Below are 22,423 nucleotides of genomic sequence, written 5' to 3' on the forward strand. Positions count from 1 at the left end.
ACGCGTTATCTGCGGCGTCCGATTCGAAAATAATATTTTCCCTATAAACGAGATGTTGTTGAAGTAACCAAACAACTACATTTATTATCTAAATGCGGTTAAGCCATTGACTTATTCAAAGTCAATGACAATGCATAACAATTACTATCGTTCGCGGTTTTCTCAAATTTCCTCCGTAGTATATACACAGTGAGTCAAAATTGTTTCCTCTTTTCAATTAACCAACTGACAGCATTTCTCGACTGAAACAGAAATTGAAATTATCATTTCAGATTTGCAGTGGCGGCACGTCTGCTTATACTAAAATCGTGCCTCGCATATAGGTATTCGAAATGTCGAGAAAAATAATATTCTCATGTTTACGGTTGTCTCGAATTTTCTCCCTATTTTCGGGGTTTGCAATTAGTGCGACATCGGACGATATCTCATCAGATGGCAGTACCACAAAAAAAGGAAAAGTACAAAATTGTTTTGGTATGTACAGGGTGTCCCAAATTCGAGCGTGACGATTGGGATTTCATAAACCGCAAGAGACAAGAAAAGTCATTTAAATTGAGGCAAAAGCTGACATCTATACATTAAATCATTTTGAAAAAATACATGAATCACACTTCCATACTTACTAAATGCTACCGCACTAACACCCTAATGTAAAAAATTGCACAAAAATAAGATGGTTATGAAACAAAAGCATTATAATAGCAAACCGCCTTTAAATATTTCTTAATATTAGAGTTGTAGATACTTTTTATTGTTGGATCTAATTATACTGTAAACTGTAGGGAGATGTTTTAAAATTTAAAAAAAAACCACGATACGAACACTGGCGAAATATCGGAAATTTAGAATTGCTTTGCTTCTGAAAAATAGATAACAATAGGTGTATCGCCTAGGTCCTAGAATTATACTCCTATAAGATATTTAAATTGAAAGCCCTCAATACATTTCGCGCTGGTCCAATTTTGGTATCGAATGTTGAATGAATTAATTAGTTGACTAAATGCCTCAAGACAAACTAATATTAATGCAGTTAGGCGGCGGCCAGAGTTGCTCACACAAAAAAGATGAAATCATACAGGGTGTAGGTGTAGTATCTAAGACCCCTCGGAGCATAGTTCCTTTACCATAAAACATACCAAAAAAAGTCTCTAAGCAAAATGGTACACCAAACACCATAATAAAATATTTTTAAGCACCAGGAGTGTACTGTATTCCAATGGCGTATCAAACTTGCGTTTTTTTTAAATGGAACACTATACAGGGCGTTTCAAAAAGAATCATCCGATTTTGTAGGTTTATAATTTCAATACTAATAATAATATGGACATGAGGTTAATTTTATATTAAAGGATAACTACTTAATAAAGTTTTTTTATACAGGTGCTCAATATGGCCCCCTTGAGATGCACGGCATATGTCTATGCGATACTCAAATTCGTCCCACACCTTAGCTAGCATTTTGACAATAACTGAGCTGGGCGTTGACAGAAGCGCGCTACTGCTACCTAGCGGAAACCACGCGAAACTCGAGAGCTTCCTCTTACTAACAGTACATTGTTCTATCAAATCGAACTTAGCCTTTTTCATTGTCACGTAATTTTTTTAGGTAGGTACTTTGTACTTTTTTTAAATTTCAATTGACACCCCCCCCCCCCCCCAAACAAATTATAGCTATGAATAGCCGAAACTACAAAATTACAAACACGGGTTGGCCGTGGGGAGCCAAGGTGGGCGTGGGCTTCAAGATCGCCAGATATCAGGCACTGCCGAGGACATGCGGGAGAGAACAGAGACTTCATATGCAGCTTTTTGTGGTGTATCAAGGTTGTCATTTCGAATATTTATTTTAAGTTTATAGACCCGCTCGCCCCTTTGTTCATGTGTCATTTTCATATATTTAGTAGTTGTACATCTATACCCAAGACTTTTTTAATAAACAACATGTTACCTACATTTTTTTAATTTTTCAAAAAATAGCAGACTGGGTTCGAAAAAGAGCGTTTTTCTACAAAATGGCGCTTCAACTTGTTTTTCCTTTGAAATTTTCTTATGGAAAAGTTTCGGCTGCCCAGAGCTATAATTTGTTTAGGGGGGTGCCATTTGAAAATTTAAAAAAAGATTACATTTGGCGAAGGTCAAACAAATTAATTTTTTTCCAATAAAATACCTTAAAAAATTATGTGACAGCGCAAGCGAGGTCTTAGCCTATGCCTTAACCGCCGGCGCGATTTAGTTTTAAAAAAATTCGAAAAACTGACAATTTTTGAAGAAAAAAGGTTCTAACATCGAAATCGTTAACGTGATGTTTAAAAATGTTCGTTGTAAATTATCCGTCGGTATCATTGACCAAGAAAGCAACATTCATTTTTATGTCATTTGAAAATTAAAAAATCCAGCATGACTTGGAAAATACGCTATCAATAGGGGGTTTCAATTGAAAAACTTAGTTTTAGCGATTTTTTCAATTAAATCTATAATGTTAATAGTTTTTGAACTCTCTGTATTTATTTAGGTATAGTTATCTTATGTATATCTTAATAATCTGAAAAATCAGACAAACCCAATTAACCCGAAGGATCCGAAACATAGGAAGTATTCGAATGTTTTTAAGAGCGCGAAGAATCTGAACGATTTGAAGAAACGGAAAGATTAAAAAACTTACGAATCTGATTTACCTGAAAATCTTAAGGAATCCAAACATGAAACAATAGAAACTGAGAGGAAGAGATTGTACTCGCAGAGTCTACATTTGATTACACGAGATATTTAAAGTATACCTACTGAGATTAGATTCTACAATTTTCAATGGAGATTTAGGTAGTTGTCAATATAGTAGGTATACAAAAGAAGTCCAAATTACTACTTACACATTTCTGTGCATCTTTCATGAATCACTTATAAAATTGAATACTTATGGAGTACCAATAACTTACAAAATGAAGTAATGACTAAAGAACCAAGGAACACCTACTCATATTATGCAATATCTAAAACGTACAAACGTGTCTCTGGAACATGAAAACCGCTTATTATCCTCGTGTTACACTAATCACTGGAAAGCAAAACGCGTAGGTAGGTACGTTGTTTTCTAATTAGCGCAACCACATCGAGAAAGCAAAAGCAACATGTGTGTTTTGCTTTCGACCACAGTTCTCAATAATTGAACGAAATGGATAATTTTCACTTGACCCTTACCCTTACAAATGGATTGAACCGCAGGATTAATTGGTTTAAAATATATCAATTAAAAAGTAACACAAATTAAACTAGGTAATTATCTACTTCTTTGCTTGTATCATACACATTACGCCCTTTTGTATGGTATTAGCGTGTGTATTCGGTATTTTAAGATTAGAATTGTGTGCTCATTTTATACAATCTTTTACTGTATCGTACACAAATTGTACTCTTACAGTCAGTTCGAAAAATTCCCCTAAAAAATATTTGTTTTAGTGACGCACATACTCCAGGTTTGAGTAAGTACCTACTTCAGTTGGCTCTGAGTTCCAGTCCCAGGTACCTATAACTGGTAAGGCATGGTTGTTTCTGCTTGTGTGGTAGGCGAGAAGCTATGAGCATTGTGTATTTTATTATACAATGCTATCGGCTATCGCCTTGCCTGGACAGACAGACTTAGACAGACATAAAGTATAATTTGATAAAGAAGCTTTTCAGCCCTTTAATGTATGTACCTAAGTAATAAAATAAGGAATACAGAATATGTGTTTAATTAACAAAGACAGTGAACACGCTCACATTTTTCAACTCATTGACTGCCCCTTTGAATAAATAGTATACCCAGGAAAAGGAATCTCATCAATATCCCTTATAAGAACGCATGATAGCTGTGATTATAAAACACTGTAAGTATAGATCAGAATAATGATACATTCATACATAAGGTATGGATACATTTATATCGAAACCGTTTGATGTGACACTGACACTGTAACTGGTTGTTAAGCAAAAAAAGTCATTCTTTAGGTACCTATCTATCATAAGTAGGTACAATACCTATCAACATTTTCGCAGTATTTGTCACTTTCACGAAATCGCATGTTTCAGCACTTTTTAAGTGTTTTTTTATATTCGTATCTATTTCTGTGAAACAGATTTTATCTCTACCATCTTATGTAGCAATAAAATTGGGTAGATAAAAAGCAATAAACAAGAGACCGTATAGGATATTTTAAAAGCCAGTAATTAATTAGATATTAATTATTAAGGCTTCCTTTTAATATTGAATTTCAAGTCGATACTTTTGTTGTAACGAAAATGACAACCAAAACTTGGAAAATTTGTGAAACTCATATAATTATATCCTATGGATACCAAACGATTATGTATTGCTTCCGGCTCGTTCTTTTCTTTTCTCATCAAGTTCCAAACAGAATACTTAAACACAATCAATAATATGAGTAACAAGTCTAAATTTCTCAAAAGATCAAGATGTCTCGAATCACTTTCCTCCATGAGCGTAGGTATATGCGTATCGTATATTCCTCGACTGCATTAATTTAACTTATGATACACTATTCGCGTACCTATGGCTAGAAAAATCAATATAGAAACAGAAACAAAGTCCAAGTAACAAGTTCAAAAATATATGAGCACTTTGCAGACGAGAACTATCACTTTTACGCACAGAACACCACCCCTGTTCTGTGCTTTTAGGTAGGCATTTGAATAACGAACTTCGCTCAATGTTTTAGGTAATGTCCGTCTGTCGGTGGGGTCACAACGCGCGTGTTTGCAAAAATTGCGTGAAACGCTCCGAAATAATTGATTTCGTTACAATCAATAAATTTCACTTCATGATTTAACCTAAACTAAATACATTTTCCTTTAGAGTCTAGAGCTTTTGAAATGGGAAATCGTAAAGCTTGCTCTGAATCACATTTCTATTGAGATCAAAAAGCGGCATTATTCGTTTGTCTTCTACGTAGGATATTTTTCTACATCTATGCAAAGCTAAAATTTTATATAGTTTCAGAGAAAATCGTATTTAAATATCCCAACGAATCCCTCAGGGAGGATTTAAGACTTCAAAATAGATTTGAACCCCAATGCTTTGTTCCGACAAAATGTGTAACAATACATTACGAGGGGGCATTTTCATGTAATCTGTCTAGGTATATACAGTATGGTCCGAACCATCCGTCCATATCCCTTTTATAACTCAGGAACTTACTAAAATGTCTGCATTCTGAAGTCTGTAGTATGTTAATAATAATATGAATTGTACTTTATTGACTTAATACGTAACGCAAAAAAAGATGGATATATCTGTAAGTAATCAATCTTATATACAGCCCAAAAGATCAATCAAGCGTTCTACCGTTGACCTTGAGAACTGAAAAAACAACCAAAACGCAATAAACTTGAACATAAATGAAAAATAAACCGAAACGAAACGAAACAAAATATGCGCTTTCTTTTTTCTTTTCAGTGATGCCACAGAGCGTTGAAGTATGCCTGATTCCGTTTCCCCATATTGTAGGAAAAAGATCTTTTGAGATTTCTTTGAGGTGCTTAAGTACCACTAGCAACTGACGATATCTACCACTTCTTAGTCGGTTTTTCGAACGGGAGGTAACTTTTGTAGCGAGATACCTACTCTGGAGTTTTCAATTCAAAAATTCGCCAGTAGAACACCGCATTACGAGAAGAGATCATCTCCGCTCGGCGCTCCATACAAAATATTATTGCTGGGTAGAGTTTCTGTATTGCCACGTCTGCTCCTGAGACCAAGAATAAATCTTATGCAGGCATTTTGATAATATCCTGTCCAACATATCCCAGTTGCATATTTTCTTGTCATCGTAGTAAAACACTTGCTATTTACTGCACTTAAATTCACCCTAGTGATTACTACCGTAAATGTTTCCACTCTCCTATTATTGTTATTCTGTAGCTTTCTAGTAGGTATACGGTCCTCCCTAACTAATCGCTTTTTTCACTTATGTCTTTGCGGTATTAGCCGCCCAGTAACAAAATTCGTTATTAATATTGTATCCCCCATTATCGGATTATCCCGGTTACCAAACAGGTTAACCTGGTTAGGTGTTATCGTAATGCCCCGTATGGCAAGAGGGTGCCGTTTTATTCTCGCACATTTCAAACATTTCAAAATGAATGCAATATGTAGTTTAATGCTCCTTATCCGAGTTTGTTACAAAAGTAAAGTAATGTAAATCTTCCAAAGTACTACATCTAAAAGCTTAATTAAATATGTACCTACTTAAAGTAATGCATTCTGTTATATGTGTCCAACATTGTGTACGTGTAGAAATGTAAGAGGTACTTTTTGATAAATTTGAGCAAATAAAAACAAGCACATCTTGATCAGGAAATAAATATATGACAATTATACGATGAGTGATACCCATAAATATTTATTAAAATTAATATTTATATTTGAAAGATTGTTTATTTTCTATTTCTTTTTCGGGATTACCGAAGTACCTACTTCTAATTTATTTAAACGTTTACAAATAGAAATCTGCAACAAAGTGATTTTATATGCCGACCATAAGTTTATTTTTTTAGCACATTTTCCATCTCATGTTGGAAGGCGTTATTATGACCACTTTCTCTGTCCGTCCGAGGCCTTATAACTTTCAAGATATTTAGTTCGTTCTTTTTGCATTCGGTGGCAGTATGAGGTCTTATGGACCAAATGCCTCTCTTACTAATTTGCGCAATTCGTTGATAACGCTATCCATGTTCCTCACTACAATGATGTCAAACTGACATGATTGAATTGAAGTATTAAAACACGATAGGTACAATCTCCTTGTGCCGTTATTGTCACGTTTGTTAGTAAGTTTGGCAAGCATGTAGGTGCTGTATGTCCATAAGCACCACACTGCATCTGGAGGTACTAACGCGCTATTATTAATAAAGACAAAACACAAATATACCGCATATTGTCAGATGTGCGCATGCGCAAATTGGGTTTCTTACGTTACTTGACCTTTCGGGAAGTACTGATCAATGCATGGAAATATCGCTTTTCAAATTTTAATATAAAATTAACTGATGCTTTTAATAAAAACAAGCACATCGCATATTAAAAAATCAGGTTACGCATGCGCAGAGTGCTTCCTATATAAATATCATGGGTCCGAAAACGCTTCGTTACCGATCTACAGGGTGTTAAAATTTCAAGATTTTTAAGTTTTTTCAATTTTCCGTAGTAGGTACGGTACATACGTAAAGCATAATTTTTAAAATGGTCCAATAGGCTCGTTTTATTTGGATAATATTTTGTTTTTATTCGTTTTGACAATTGGCATTGAAAATTGTATCGCGTGTTTGCATATGTTTATCAATTTAAAGTTTAAATTTTAAAGTGAACGCTCTAAAATTATAACACCCTGTAGATCAATAACGAAGCGTTTTCGGACCTATGCTTATATGAACTTTTAGTAATAAAATAAGCCAAAGAATTAGCCCGTTCCGTATTTACATCATATTTAGGAATACCCTGTATAAACAAGGAATATTCGTGTAGGGATTGTATCGATCCGGATGTCCAGGCGGTAGAGAAAAGTAATTCCGGAAAATCTCGGACCGATAATCGAGTCAGGCGTAGATCTAAGGACGGTCGAGTCTCGGTCACGCAGGTTCCGGTACCGGTATAGGGTCGTTTTTACCACCTGTACGTTAGTAAGGGAGGTTTTGCATTGCGGTAAATGACCTCCCCCCCCCCTTTTTTACGGAAATACACGTTTTAAGGCGCCAGAAATCCGAATCAAACAAAATCTGGAGTATGTCGGTCTGTCAGCACGCCGGTACTCTCATTTACGGCTAAACGGCTGAACCGATTGACACTAAAGTTGGTACAGATATTCTTAGATATAAAAGAAAGACCTAAAAAGCCTTTGGGAAGAACGCGTATACGCAGAGGTGCGGGTGTTAACGTGCTATTTTTTAACGCATTTCACAACGAAGTTGGGTGGGCTATTGTAGCAACTTTCTCCGTCTGTCCGAGGTCTTAAGTAACTATACTTCTACAGTTTTAAATTTTCAATATATTTATTGACAAAAAGATTGACAAAAAGTACTAAACTGTAACGTAAATTAAAAATAAATAGTTTTAAAATGAATTTATTTATAACTGTTAAAATATTATTTGTCACTCACATGCCGGCCCGTGTGGCGCGGTTCAGTTGAAGCTGGACTGTGGTGCTAAGGGTCCCTGGTTCGAATCCGGGTTCGGGCATGGATATTTGTAAATGTATAGTGGGTTGGGTTGGTAGAGCAACCTTGGCTGAAACCCCGCCCACTCAAAATAAAGGCAAATAAAAAAAATAAATAAATAAATAAACATGTACACAATTTATAACAGCACGAACTATTTATTACCTCGGCATTGAAATTAGAACTGTCCTGAAACGCAATTCGATTTGCTTATATAGCAAACGCCCCTCTTTCTAGAAATTTCTCGAACGCTTCCGCGTCCGAGACCAAATAGTTTCCAAACAAACCAGAAAATCACATTCTTATTTTACAATCTGCTAGTGGCGTATCGGAAAAAGTTTCAGAATAGAAAATGGAATATGTCTCCCTGAAAAATCAGCACACTGTAGATTTTCACTACATGGCCAATGATGTAAACTCTTCAGCGTAACTTATATGAACAACAACAAATACCTATCTCAAAAACTGCAGGAGATATAAAGAAAAAACTTAAAAAATATTGAAACGAAGTTTGCGCACCTATATTTATATACAGTTTTAGTCATAAAATAAGCCAAATAATAGCCGTAATTAAATTACGCACACTGTACCTACTATCATTTTTCGTCTCTCATTGCGAACGTTACCAGAACTGATCATCCTGTATTAGGGATCGCGATTCAACAATGATTTTTCCCAATTTTTTAATTTTACTTGCCACATACGGTGTTTTGTTCTGACCGTAGCATCGTACCAAAAGTACAGAAAGAATAGTATCGTTATAAGGTTACTATCGAATAACTCCTACAAAAGCATCTTGGTCTCGTCGACTACGCAAAAGAAATTCTTATATGAATAGTCGAAATGCGAATACCCCGAAAAACGCAAGTCGACGCGCGAAAAAAACTCAATTATAAGCAAAAGAAAGCGAAAGCCTTCGGTACATTTTCTAACCTTTATTATAAGAATACATTTTTCTCTATATAATGAAATTTTTTATTTAAAAAAATATTCTTTTTGAGCAACTTTATCCAGTTACAAGTAATAATTGCGGTGTTATTACTTCAATGCTATATTTACCTACTAAGTAAAGTACGTAGGTACCTTTGTATGGTTACTGATGTGCAATATTACTTTTTTTGTGTACAAAATTGTATTTGCCCTCATTTTTGATCGGCTATGTTACAGATATACCAAATTTAGTAGGTAAACTGAGCGCAGAGTGAAAATTTTTTATTAAGATAGCAGGGTAAGTATATGCCTCCAGTACTTTATAATTAGGAGACTGTCTATTTAAAACGCGTACTTTTTGTTGCAGATTCAACAAGTTTTCATTGATAATATCATAATAGGCACATTGTGCACATGAAAACTGTGCAAGTTTACCTATAGACTCACCCTCAACTGCAGTTGGTAATGTACTAGAAACGTGGTGATGGAAGTGGTGTTGACGATCATTGCTGGTATGGAATTCAGAATCGACATCCGAATCTGATTGAGCATCTCCTTCATCGGCGCTTGTATTTACAAATGCACCAGGAGTGGAGATCACCTACCGAAGGAAAATGAGCTTAAGAATAAAAATGCGGAATAAAAGGAAATTGAATGTAGCATGTTTGAAGATGAGTTTCAGTAACTAGGTAGCAATGAATGGAAATTAGATTAGGGGAATTGAACAGTAGTCCCTACATCACAAATGTACGCAGTTGTTCAGCTCAACACCCTCCACGCCACGTGTTGCGCCGTAATTTCTACTAACGTCAAAACATTGCGTATCGATCCAAACTAACATGGAGGAGTAATTTACAATATATTTTTCGCGCTACTGGCAAAAGGAAGCCGAATACACGGACATTAGTAAAAACAGAGCTTGGTAACGGCATACCAAACGCTTTGGTCGGCATGTTGAGACGTTTGAACCACTGACATTGTTTGTATACACTTCCATATGGAAGAAGATGTCACTTACCTTTTGGATAATGTAGCATCGTGGATTAAATGCGGTACAAATATAAGTTCCGTTCGCGTCGAGACATGCCGCCAGCGAGTCAAGCTGAGGGACAGCTTTTCCACGGCCTCTCCAAAGAGGCATCTGTGTTTTCGGACCGGTAACCGACACTCACCATGCCGACCTGTTGAGTCCGGGCTCGGCCAGCTGATTAGTGAACGGCGCCGACGCCTTTGCCTACGCATCGTAGGCGTCTATATTATTATCATTATTATTAATTAGCGGCATTTACATTCATTCGTTTTCTGCTACACTCCAATATGGTCCAATTTTTTTTGTTTTCATTATAATAGTATTTCTATCTCTGCTATTGTCATTTCAGTACGGACAGAGCAAATAGTGTAATGTACGCATCCTCCCCCGCAAAGAGTTCATTGCGTAAAATAATTGCTTATGTAATTTATTGCTACGAAAACTCTACACCAAAGATTAAGTTTCATAACAACAAAAGTAGGTCGTAAACGAGATATATTTAATGGGGTAGTTCTAGTTTGGAACCAAATTTCACTGACAATTGGGGCAATAATCTCCACGGCGTCAAGAAAAGTGTGTCAAATCTGCACACAAAACAATAGACCTCTGTTACATCAATACTTCCATAAACCCCATCAAATTCAAGTTTTGTCGATAGATTGCCTAACCGCTATTCTATAAACAATAAATTACAGTATGCTACCAGCTATCTGCCATTTTTTATATCGCATATTGATTGTATGCGTTACTATATGAATGTTTTTTTAGAAAATGTACATTTTTGAGTCACTATCTACCAATTTTGGTATGGACATTTATTGAAAACCCGCAGATTATTTTTATATACTATAACGTTTTTCACTTTATTAGTATCAGCTATTGAGCTATGGTCGCTACTAATAATGAACAAATGTTTAGATATAATTTACGTACTAATAATTTATGTTCGAACCTACACTCGTTCCTTGTTCCTACCATTGTTTAAATACTTTTAAACAATAGCTCCTACGCACGCTACCTCCTCTCATCCTCAGTACGAAGCTAACCCCCCCCCCCATGCCGTCCTTTTATGTTTAAGAATGTGTACCAAATTTGGTTCTAAACGGAAATGAGAGTTTGACATACTTGCGCATGCGCTTACCAAATTTGGTTTAAATCGGTTCAGCGGTTGACCCGGAAATGAGAGTACAGACTACAGACAGACCGATCGATAAAAATTAGAGGGTTTTCAAATAAATTATATTATGTGGAATTGTAAAAGCCCGCAAATAGTTGGTGGAATTGTAACGAAGCACCCGTTTTCCGCCTTGAAGTTTACCAGCTTTAATGGTCACCCGGTATATATTGTCTTCTCCTTTCGAAGATGATGGGGACATTAATATTTTATGATTTCAACTCCGTTAATTAGTTATTAATTGATTTTAGTTTCCCGATGTTAATTCAAAACCAAGCATTAAAAGCAAGCATGGTCGCTCTAGCGTGCAGTTTCCATAAATAGCAAAGACCCCTTTTGGTTGGCACAAAATTCCAAGTAACAATTCCCTATTCTGGGAAGTTTACTCGTATATAAGGTACCAACACGTTTAATTTAAATGGGATCGTTTGGAATTGTATGTATTGAAAAGCTTATCTTTTTTGCCTTTTTGGTGCTTTAACCGAACTTTCGTTATCAAATTGATCACATTGTACCGTTAAATTTAAAGGTAACCATTTGCTATTTTTCTTCCGCTGATTATAATATAAGGGGAGTTGTGTTCTGCTTTCTTGAATTTTTCCGTTTCTCGGTACCAGTAATTAATTATTGCTTCCGTTCCGCTTAAAAAATTGGTTACCGTGTGCCGTAATTCTGTTTTTAGATCATTCGCCAAATAGATTTTATTCGCATTTTGAGTTATATAAGTGCCCCTACTCACGAGACGTTTTTAAAGAGCTGCAGAGTGGCGCCGCTGGTAGCGAACACATTACATTAGATTACCAGCTTCCATTCTATGTTTGTTTGTTCTGATGTGATCAAACCGTCATTTATTTACAGTATATCGAAAATTATGGTAATTACACATCGTAACACCAAAATGTACACATGATATATAACTTATATATGTATAGCACGGACACCTCAGGAAAAGGCCTATCTAAGGTCAAAAAAGTCACCGAAATTAGGTAATATAGGCGCAAAATTATGTCCTACTGACAAGGTAAATCCGTTTAATACTGTTTGTCTATTTGCCAAAAGATATTATGCAAGCTATTAACCTTGGGTTAAAGTACCTTTCTATCGTAACTATCATTTGGAGCATCTCTTTAACTTCTTGTACACCCTGTATATAATAAAAGAGACAAAAAAATTGGCAACGTCGCTGGAAAACTGTCCACAATATACATAACCTTAAAATGTCTGTACCGCAAAGCGCAAACTTTCTCTAAGGGCGAGCTCTGTGCCCATTGGCTATTAATTGTAATTATAACAAGTTTCCAAGAATTTTAATTATCACATAAAAATGTAATTATCCTTAGCATTAAGCAAAATGTATCATCAGTGGCATCTAGGTAACCTAGTCAATAAGGTGCTTTAAGCTAAATCTTATCTTATCAGTTCTAAATATTGCTCCAAAATCGGTTAATGCAAATAAAACTGTTCAAAAGTTGCAAGTTTCATCAATTTCTCTCATTACGCAACGCTATGGATATAAAAACGTTTATATTCCTCGACTGTGAAACGACAGGACTGCCCTTTCAAGAGAGCAACAAAACTCGCATCACCGAGTTGTGTTTTGTCGCAGTTCAGAGCGACCATATCAGTTTGGGTGTGTTTCCGAGAATTCAAAATAAGTTGAACTTTTGCTTCAATCCAAGGAAATTCATAAGTACCGAAGCGTCACGAATCACCGGTCTGACGAACGAGCTCTTGGAACACCAAACCGAGTTTGATGTGTCGTGTTTTAGCGTAATGCGGGAGTTTTTAAACGCCAATAGGAAACCGATCTGTTTGGTTGCACATAACGGCAACAAATTCGATTATCCTATTCTAAAAGCGGAAATATACAAGACTGGTAACGAAATGGCGAGCGATGTGTTGTGCATTGATTCATTGGTAGCGTTTCGTAATCTTCACGAGAATTCGATGAAAAGAACTGCATTGCCTGAACCTGTTAGTCAAGTACCTTGGGAGCTCAATGATGGATTTGACGATATTTTAGGCGATGTAGTTGACAATATTGATTTACAGACATCCTCACAGCCCAAACTAACGGTAGCAGAAATTCAGAAGATCAATGAAACAACGCCAGTCAAAAACGTAGGTGGTTTTAAGTTTAGAGCAGTAAAACGGAAAAAAATCTTTACAGAAAAGTAAGTTTGCCTAAGAAATGTATTGTAATTGTAACTAATTCTTTTCAGGTTGAGTTTTTCATTGGGCAATCTGTATCAACGCCTGACTTCTAAAGCACCGGTTGATGCCCATCGAGCAGAATGTGATGTAAATATGTTGATAGAATGTGCTGCAACAGTCGGGCAGCCATTCGTGGATTGGTGTAATGAGAACGCCCAGCAGTTCTGTGATATTCCAATGATGGTACCGGGAAAACCTATTGGGAGCTAACATGTACTTATTTTTTAGTCTTATACTTTTACTATATTTTGTAATACTGTTATTTAACATTTTTTATATTGTGACCTTTTATATTTTTTATTATAGTTTGTTAATGTCGTGAAATAATTGTATGTAAATAGTTAAGGAATGAAATACAGTAGGTATTTTTTTAAAAAAGGTAACTTTTTTTTGTTACCTACGTTACGTTAATTGGAAACTGCGTTTAATTAGAAGCAATGACAGTGGAGCGTGACTATACAAAACTTGAGGAATCAGTCTCTGGTTTTATGCGCCATGATGGCGCCTCAATTTTCATTGCGTTTTGAATTTAAAGAGAACAATGGCACAGGCCGCAGCCTCATGAGGTCTTGGATTTGACCCTTTCTTATTACTGACGAGGGTGAGCTAGATTCTCGATTGTATTAGAACCTGTTCAAATGTGACATGATGTTGAGAATTTTGCAGTAATGCCTTCAAAGTAGCGTGATTTGTAAGAATTAAGGAGAAAGATGATGATTCATACTCGGATGCATAGTATATCAATTGCACCTACTAGTGCGCCAGTTGGCTCCTCCTTTATTTTTTGTATTTTTGGGGATGGTGGAATGGGTAACGCACACCTCCGCCTGACTACAGCGTAGGTAGTGTGGGGCCTGCATCCACTAAACCACTTACCCCCTTCTCGGGTATTGCCAGTGGCATTCCCCGCGAGTGATCTCTTAATAAATTCGTATGCCTGTCTGTTTACCACTTCCGCTCTTGCCTCCCTTTCCCGTGTGCCTATTATTTGGACTATCAATTGTTCTATAATTCGCCACTTCTCCTCCGTTTCCTCTAAAATTTCTCCTATCTTAATGGCCGCCCGCCATCTTTCGGCTTCTCACCTGGAACATTATAATAACGCCATGTCCAGCGTCGTCGGTCGTCATCCGCGTAAGCCACAAGGTCCACCTTTGTCCGGGACTCCCATAGTCTTAACATCCCGTCGTACGCAATATTCCGTGGATATCGGAGTGGCCCTAACACTGACCCTTGTGGCACTCCTCCGTGGGACACAAAAAGGTAACTTCCCAGACGGTAATTTTCCTACGTTCTTCCTGTCATTGAGATAACAATACACAACTCTCCTCAAGTAGCCAGGTATATCCTTTACTTTCCAGTTCTTCCATGATGACCTTCGTCGGGATCGAGTTGAAAGCATTTTGTACGTCTAGGGAGGCAATAATTGTCACCTCCCTAGTGTGCCGGGAGCGTCTTAGGGCTTTTTGCGCTATGTCTTTAATTTTACTTAGTGCCTCTTCCTTTCCTGAAACCATATTGCCACTCGGATAGAATAGAGTATTTCTCTATTCTCTCGACCAGAACTCTTTCTAGCAGTTTTCCCAGATGGCTTATTAGGGATATGGGCCTCATTTTGACCCCGTGTTTTAGACACAAATTCTGATGGGAGCCCGTTTGGCCCGGGTGCCTTCTTCCTTGGCATCTTCCTAGCAGCTTCTTTTATCTAGTCTGTGCTCACTTTTTTAGGTTCTGCCTTTCTGTCCCCTTGTTTGATAGTATGGTCTTTTACTTGCATCGGAAAAAGTTTGTCAATCTTTTCCATGATTTCCTGGTCGGTGCCCACTAGCCTGCCTCTTTTCCCTAAGTTGGCTCCTCCTACAAGCTCTAAATTGGTCATTAGCGCATAGTTCGCTCTTACCTTCTTTTGTGCTGGTACCATATAGTGCAGTACCCTTGTTTTCTCTCGGGGGAAAGCGAACAGAAAATGAAACTACACAACCATACAAAACTTAATCTTGATGCTGGGAATAAGACGCCAAACCAAGGTAAACAGAAAGGAGGGTAATGGGATGAGAGATGGGGATAGAAAAGAATTAAGGCGTGAAGGAAACATTCGTGAAAGAAGAGTGTAGAAGGTTTGAGTGAGATGCTCTCAAGGTTTGTAGCGATGACGATGTGAGAGTAAAAGAATAAAGTGTGAACAAAAAGAGTTTGAAACGAGCGCGTCTCAAGGGAATAAAAAAATTGATGTAGAAGGCGTGACGAAAGGAATATGCGAATGAACCTGAGGAATGGCACCATCTACCATCAGGCGGTTTCCCAGGTGACGGATATAGGAGATCGGCCTAAAACGTAAGTGACGGAATAAGGATGCTTTTGTCGCTTATGAAACAGTGACTGTGAGTGTGACATGGTAGCAACCAAAGACAGCATCGCGGACCAGCTCCCCCTCCCGGCTGTCGTGTGGTGGCCAAGGTCTTTTACGAGGTTAAATTCCGCCTACTGTGCTCACGTTCGTACAAACTATGTCGATATACCATGCACTAACCTGGCGAGCTCAGGATGTCGCGGGGGCCTTAGCTTAGCCGCCTGGACCAAGAAGAGACAACCTCAGCCAATACCTAAATCCCAAGGACCAGAGGGCCGGACCGAGCGGATGTGTGACTGGATAGAAGATTTAGCATCAACTGGAAACTTTGTACAGAGAACCTAAAGGCCAATCTCGTGAACTGTCTCGCAAGACTCAATAACTCGGCGGAACTGGAGGTCATGGAATCAAAAACCTTCGCATGGCCATCAAAGGTGAGAACCATAAATAAAGTGCCCTGGTTGGCAACAAAGGAAGCTTTTTTAATAAAGCAAAAAACACGGGGAATGGGGGTTCATATATCCAACCACACTCATTACTCAACGAATACAATGGGACTAGGGAATGCAATACCGGGATCCTGCAGCCTTTTTGCGGGATTAGTCCCATACGTAAATATGGAGCGGGATCTCGCGGGATTGCAGAATTAATCGATCAAGCTTACCGCACCATACATTAGCAACTCTGCGAATTTGAATACTTCGCACATTTTTGTTGTTGCAGTTCATGCAATAATTACGCACAAACCTCTTGTATCTGTTATTAACTTTGTTAAACAGCGAGTGAGTGCGCGCAAATCGGAGTTATTTTGTTGCTGTTTTAATACGCTGCAGGAACTGTTATTCTTGTACACAATACGTCGGACTCGTCGATTGTTTATAAAAGACTTTAGTAGTAAAGTGGCTGTATGGAAATATTGCAGCGAATATTCTAGAAATCCAGATAGACATGGAGGAGCCATAAAAGATTACTCGCCGGCGACAAGAAACGACGGCGGATGTGTGTTGTATATTAATAGAAATTAGTAGCGGGTTGTGTGTGTGTTACTATGGTTTTTCATGTTCAATAAGATATAAAATAAAATCTGTCATATAAGGTGTATGTTTTCGTGTTCTATACAATTCGAAGAATATATATTAAATTAGCGACGAAGATGGATGAAACAATGCTCGCAAAAATTTTTTCGGATCTTGCTAACACTATAGCAGAGAGTCAAGCAAATCTACTGAAAAATTTTGGAAAAATTAACTCATCGAATACAGTCACAACGGACCAAATTGTACCACCATTTCAAGAATTTGATTCAAAAAAGGAGAAATTTCGAAACTACGTTGAACGTTTTGAAAATTATGTAGCTGTCCGGAATGTAACTGCGGATGAAAAGAAAGCTCAAATATTATCAGCATCTGTTGGTTCAGTACATTATAATAATTTATCGGCATTACTTGGACCTGATAAACCAATCAAAACTATGAACTACGCAGACCTTGTAACATCGTTCACCAAAATGTTGAGCCCGAAAAGAAATGATGTAGTTGAACAACACTATTTTCTTTCTACGGTACAAAACTATAAACAAAACATTGCTGAATTTGTTGCAACACTACAGAGTCAACTTTCGGAATGTCAGTTTTATGTGGAATGCGAGTGCAAGAAAAAGATTTCTGTTGCTGAAATTTTCCTACGGGCCCAATTTATAAGAGGAATAAAGGATCAATGGATAAGAGAACAACTTTTGCAAGCTAATTTATCTAATTTTAATGATATTACAGGAAAAGCAATTGCCTTGGAATCCTCGAAAATTCAAAGCCGGGAATTATCTGTTTCAAATAATTCAACACCAGTTCCAGGATGTTCGACTGACATAAACAAAACGTCACATTTTCACAAAAACCGATCAAGGAGCAATTACAAAAAACCACGATCAAATACACGTTTTGAAAGATCGCCTACTCCTGCCAATTCAACAATAAAAACAAATAGGAGTCATCAAAGTAGGTACCATTCCCGTTTGCCACGTTCTATTAACTATCATGCACTTGGAATTTCAAATTTATGTTTTTCATGTGGAAAATCAAATCATCGATCAAACTCGTGCAGAATAGATAGGAACTCATTACGCTGTGAATCTTGTGGAAAAATTGGACACGTAGATCGTGTTTGTATCCTTACATTATTAAAGTCAAAAAGTGACAACCACCAGATTAGTGCGGATATATGTCACAATACTCAACAAACACAAGATTATATTTCAAATTCACAAATTTTAACACTGCCACACAATTACGGAGTGAATATGATTCAAACTGTCACAACAATAGATTTATATACATGTAAAACCAACTCTGATAAATATGTCATATCTGTTCTTGTTAATAATAACGAGATAAATATGGAGGTAGATTCTGGAGCAAAATTTTCGATTTTACCTGAGGACAAATTCAAAGCTCTAAATCTGAATACCACTCTTCAACCTTCAAACATAAGTTTTCGTACTTATTCGAAAAATCTCATACCTTGTAAAGGGAAAATTGAAGTATCAGTAAAATATAAAGACAAAACGATGCCACTTGCCGAGTTATACATAGTTCCATCTGGTCATGATACAATTTTGGGACGTGACTGGATCAGAGGGTTAAAACTTGAACTTAAACAAATTGACACAGACATGGAAAGCAAACAACAAACTAGTTTTAGCTCTGTTAACAATGTACTTCAAATTGATGACATTTTTCAAAAATTTTCCAACATTTTTGAGGAACAAATTGGATGTATTCCAAACATAAAAGTCTCACTTGTCTTACGTGAAGACGCCAAGCCAATTTTCACTAAAGATCGTGACGTGCCATATGCACTCAGAAGTCGAGTCGAAAAGGAACTTAATAATTTAGAAAATGCTGGAATTATCACTCCCGTAACGACTAGTGATTGGGGTTCACCACTTGTTGTTATTCCAAAACCTGACGGTACAGTTCGACTTTGTGTCGATTACAAATGCGGAGTAAATGATCGACTGGTATCATCTAACTTTCCAATTCGCAGGATTGACGACGTGCTCTGTAGTCTCCGAAATTCGAAATACTACTGCAAACTAGATTTATTCAAAGCATACCTTCATATAAGCGTCGATGAAAAAAGTAGTGAGATACAGACTATTGCCACACACAAAGGAACTTATAGGATGAATCAACTTAGCTTCGGTATAAAAACTGCTCCAAGTTTATTCAACAAAATCATGTCACAAATAATTCAAGATTTACCAAAAACAGAAGCTTATTTTGACGATATAATTTGTCATGGAGTTACATACGAGGAATGTTTAGAAAACCTAAAAGCCTGTTTTAAACGACTGACCGAGTACGACCTTTATTTGAATCGAAAGAAGTGCGAATTTTTTGTCACACGCATCGAATACTTGGGTCACATTATTCAGTTTAATAAGATTATGAAGTCTCCGACGAAAATTACTGCTGTCTCCGAAATGCCTCGACCAAAAAACGTTGATGATGTCCGTCGTTTCTTGGGTCTCATTACATATTACTCAAGATTTATTCCCCATTTTTCTACAATATCATATCCACTAAGGAAACTCTTACAGAAAGGTAACCGGTTCTATTGGGATGCCTCGTGCGAATCAGCGTTTTTGCGATTGAAGAACGAAATTTGTAGTGAAAGGGTATTGGTGCCCTACGACCCAACACTTCCCTTGGTAATGACGTCGGATGCGAGTCCTGTAGGTGTTGCCGCAGTATTGAGTCACATTGTTCAGGGTGTTGAGAAACCGATAGCATACGCTTCGAGATCTCTCACATCATCTGAACAAAACTACAGCCAACTGGACCGCGAAGCTTTGGGAATTGTCTTCGGTGTAAGCCACTATTTCAACTACCTATTTGGTCGCAGTTTCGTACTTGTAACGGATAATGAACCATTAACAAGAATTTTTGGTCATAACCGTGCATTGCCAAAAATGACGTCAGCACGATTGTTGCGATATGCCTCGTTCCTATCCGGATTTGAATACTCAGTTAAGTTCAAGTCAGGAAAAGAAAATACAAACGTCGATTGCCTCTCACGAGCTCCAAACGAAAAATATTCTGTTACTACTGATGTCGCCATCAACGAAGAAGTAAACCAGCTGTATACTATATCACTGTTACAAATTTCCTCTATGAATATCACTGCCTCTACTATCGCTGAAGAAACAGCCAACGATCCAGAATTACAAGTAATTATTTCCAGATTCAAGAATACATTAGAACAATTACCATACACTCTCCAAGATGGTATTCTTTTCCGACTCGACCGAGTCGTTATTCCAACTACTCTTCGAACTTCAATCCTGGCGGAATTACATGCTACACATATAGGAATTTCAAAAATGAAACAGCTCGCAAGACAATATGTCTACTGGGAAAATATAAATCGAGACATCGAACACCTAGTGAAGAGTTGTGAATCATGCGCCAAGGTAAGAAAAAATCCGCCACACGTTCAGGTACATCCATGGGACGAACCTAATGAAAATTGGGAAAGAGTCCATATGGATTATGCAGGACCGTACGAAGGTCATCATTTTCTAATTTGCGTAGACGCAAAGTCAAAATGGATTGAAATACGGAAAATCAATAACGCGCCGTCTTCAAGTGTAACCATCAACTTGCTAAATGATATTTTCGCATTTCATGGTTTTCCTAAATGTCTCGTTAGTGATAATGCCACGATATTTACTAGTGAGGAATTCAAATCATATTGTACCAACCGTGGAATCTTCCAGAAGTTGATAGCTCCTAGGCCATCCAGCTACCAACGGATTAGCGGAGCGCAACGTACAGACGTTCAAACAGCGCCTAGCTTCCATCATGAATGAAGGTGGAAATATGACAGAGAAAGTACAGCGAATCGTTTTCCGTTATCGTGCAACGCCACTAAGTTCAGGAAAATCTCCAGCTGAGTTATATCTAAATCGGAAGATTAGAATCGAACTCGACGCCATTTTTCCAAACAAGTCACAGAAGTCGAGAACTGTTCTATACCCTCAATTCGAAATTTGTTTGTGGGGGAGAGAGTCCAGTCCCGTGGTTATACGCAAAACCGCGAGATTTGGCAGTTTGGAGTTATTATCCAGAAATTAGGATCGTGTCATTATATGGTCAAATTGGATTGTGGTCGAGTGCTGAAGAGACATATAAATCAACTAATCTCCACAAGAGCTTCCCAAACAAAATACAGTTCAAGAGACCAATCACACCACAAGAATTATAGTCAACATCGATCTGTAATTTTCGACATTCCAAGACAAAAGCAATGTTTACAATCTCCATCAGATTGTATGCCACCACCAATTCCAAGACTTTCGAATATAAACCCAAATGGACAACAAGGTAATACTCAGTCCCAATTGTCATCAGACACCATGGAAACTCTTCGCCGTTCTGGTAGAGAACGCAGAAGGCCAAATAAATATAATGAATACGTCTGCCCGTGAGTGTCGTTTTTTTTGGTTGTTAGGAATTAACAGAAGTTGTTCCGTAAAATGAACCGAAATTAGTGGGGGAGACTGTTGTATATTAATAGAAATTAGTAGTGGGTTGTGTGTGTGTTACTATGGTTTTTCATGTTCAATAAGATATAAAATAAAATCTGTCATATATAAAAGGTGTATGTTTTCGTGTTCTATACAATTCGAAGAATATATATTAATGTGATGCATTCTTTGCGCGAAATGGAATGTGTTTTCTTGAGAATATTCCGTTAACTGCACAAAATTGCTTATTTCCGCATGTTTTTAAAATTTTGCGAGATCCCGCGGGATTACTATCTAACGATCTAAATTTTGCTGCGGGATTGCATTCCCTAAATGGGGCAATAAAAAAAGCAAAACGTGACTCATATAGAGAAGGTAGGTACTACCTACTGAAGGCAAGTATATTGCCCTGCGATACATAACTATGGCGTGGGACTGTGGGAGGGACGTCAAAGTTTTATTCAACCCAAATTGGGGATCTTGCTCTGGAGAGTTAGGCGATGTGCACGCGATTTACACGTAGGTATTTTGAATTCGCTCGATGCTTGTGGACGCGATGTGTTGTCGCCTAGTATCTCGCCGACGCGCGAAACGGTTCGGGGCGAATATTCGCTCCTTCTGGACAAGATGTAAAGATCTGAAGATGAAGAAATTAAAAAATATTCAAGAGGCGAGTCGCCCGATCTTCTAGATCTACCTTGGGATCGAATCAACAACCAAGGATGCTTGCTCCTAAGAAGTAGTAGGTATCAAGGTGCCAAAATCGTTATGTACTCTACCACTTCCTTAGGAACACGTCTAAACGCATTAGTTCAATGTACATTTCTTTTTAATATAGTTTTATTTCGTCAGTGGCGGAGCATATAAATTTCAGGGAATTGTGCGTGTACCTACCGTTGTAATCACATGAAATGAGATTTTGCTGGTTGCTGATGCTTACCTGCATTCATTGAATAACACTCGGAATTAAAATTCTTTGACGTTCTATTGGGA

General features: G+C 37.4%; 2 protein-coding genes across 5 annotated transcripts in view; one reads left to right on the forward strand and one right to left on the reverse strand.

Moving 5' to 3' along the window:
- The window catches only part of LOC116173513 (la-related protein 4), a 39,699-nt gene extending 29,385 nt beyond the window's left edge, over nt 1-10,314 (reverse strand). For all 4 annotated transcript variants that reach the window (XM_031491019.1, XM_031491020.1, XM_031491018.1 and 1 more), the window contains exons 1-2: nt 10,154-10,314; nt 9,583-9,736 (exon numbers count right to left, since the gene is read on the reverse strand). In XM_031491019.1, the coding sequence (XP_031346879.1) occupies nt 9,583-9,736; nt 10,154-10,276 (277 nt within the window). In that variant the 5' untranslated portion in view covers nt 10,277-10,314. The remainder of the gene's footprint in view (nt 1-9,582; nt 9,737-10,153) is intronic.
- A 2,220-nt stretch (nt 10,315-12,534) lies between these two features.
- LOC116173518 (three-prime repair exonuclease 1) lies at nt 12,535-13,913 on the forward strand. The gene is made up of 2 exons (XM_031491028.1): nt 12,535-13,513; nt 13,562-13,913. Exons 1-2 carry the CDS (start codon nt 12,786-12,788, stop codon nt 13,761-13,763), a joined length of 930 nt encoding a protein of 309 aa, XP_031346888.1. The 5' UTR covers nt 12,535-12,785; the 3' UTR covers nt 13,764-13,913.
- The last annotated feature ends 8,510 nt before the right edge of the window (nt 13,914-22,423 follow it).

The sequence above is a fragment of the Photinus pyralis genome, unplaced genomic scaffold, assembly GCF_008802855.1.
Source record: "Photinus pyralis isolate 1611_PpyrPB1 unplaced genomic scaffold, Ppyr1.3 Ppyr1.4_LG6, whole genome shotgun sequence".
NCBI classification, from domain to species: Eukaryota; Metazoa; Arthropoda; class Insecta; order Coleoptera; family Lampyridae; genus Photinus; species Photinus pyralis.

Bases quoted from the DNA above. Each gene is read 5' to 3' on its own strand.
- LOC116173518 (XM_031491028.1), top strand. From the start codon at position 12,786: ATGCAAATAAAACTGTTCAAAAGTTGCAAGTTTCATCAATTTCTCTCA. The intron at 13,514-13,561 runs GTAAGTTTGCCT...AATTCTTTTCAG, and splicing joins AAAAAAATCTTTACAGAAAA to GTTGAGTTTTTCATTGGGCA.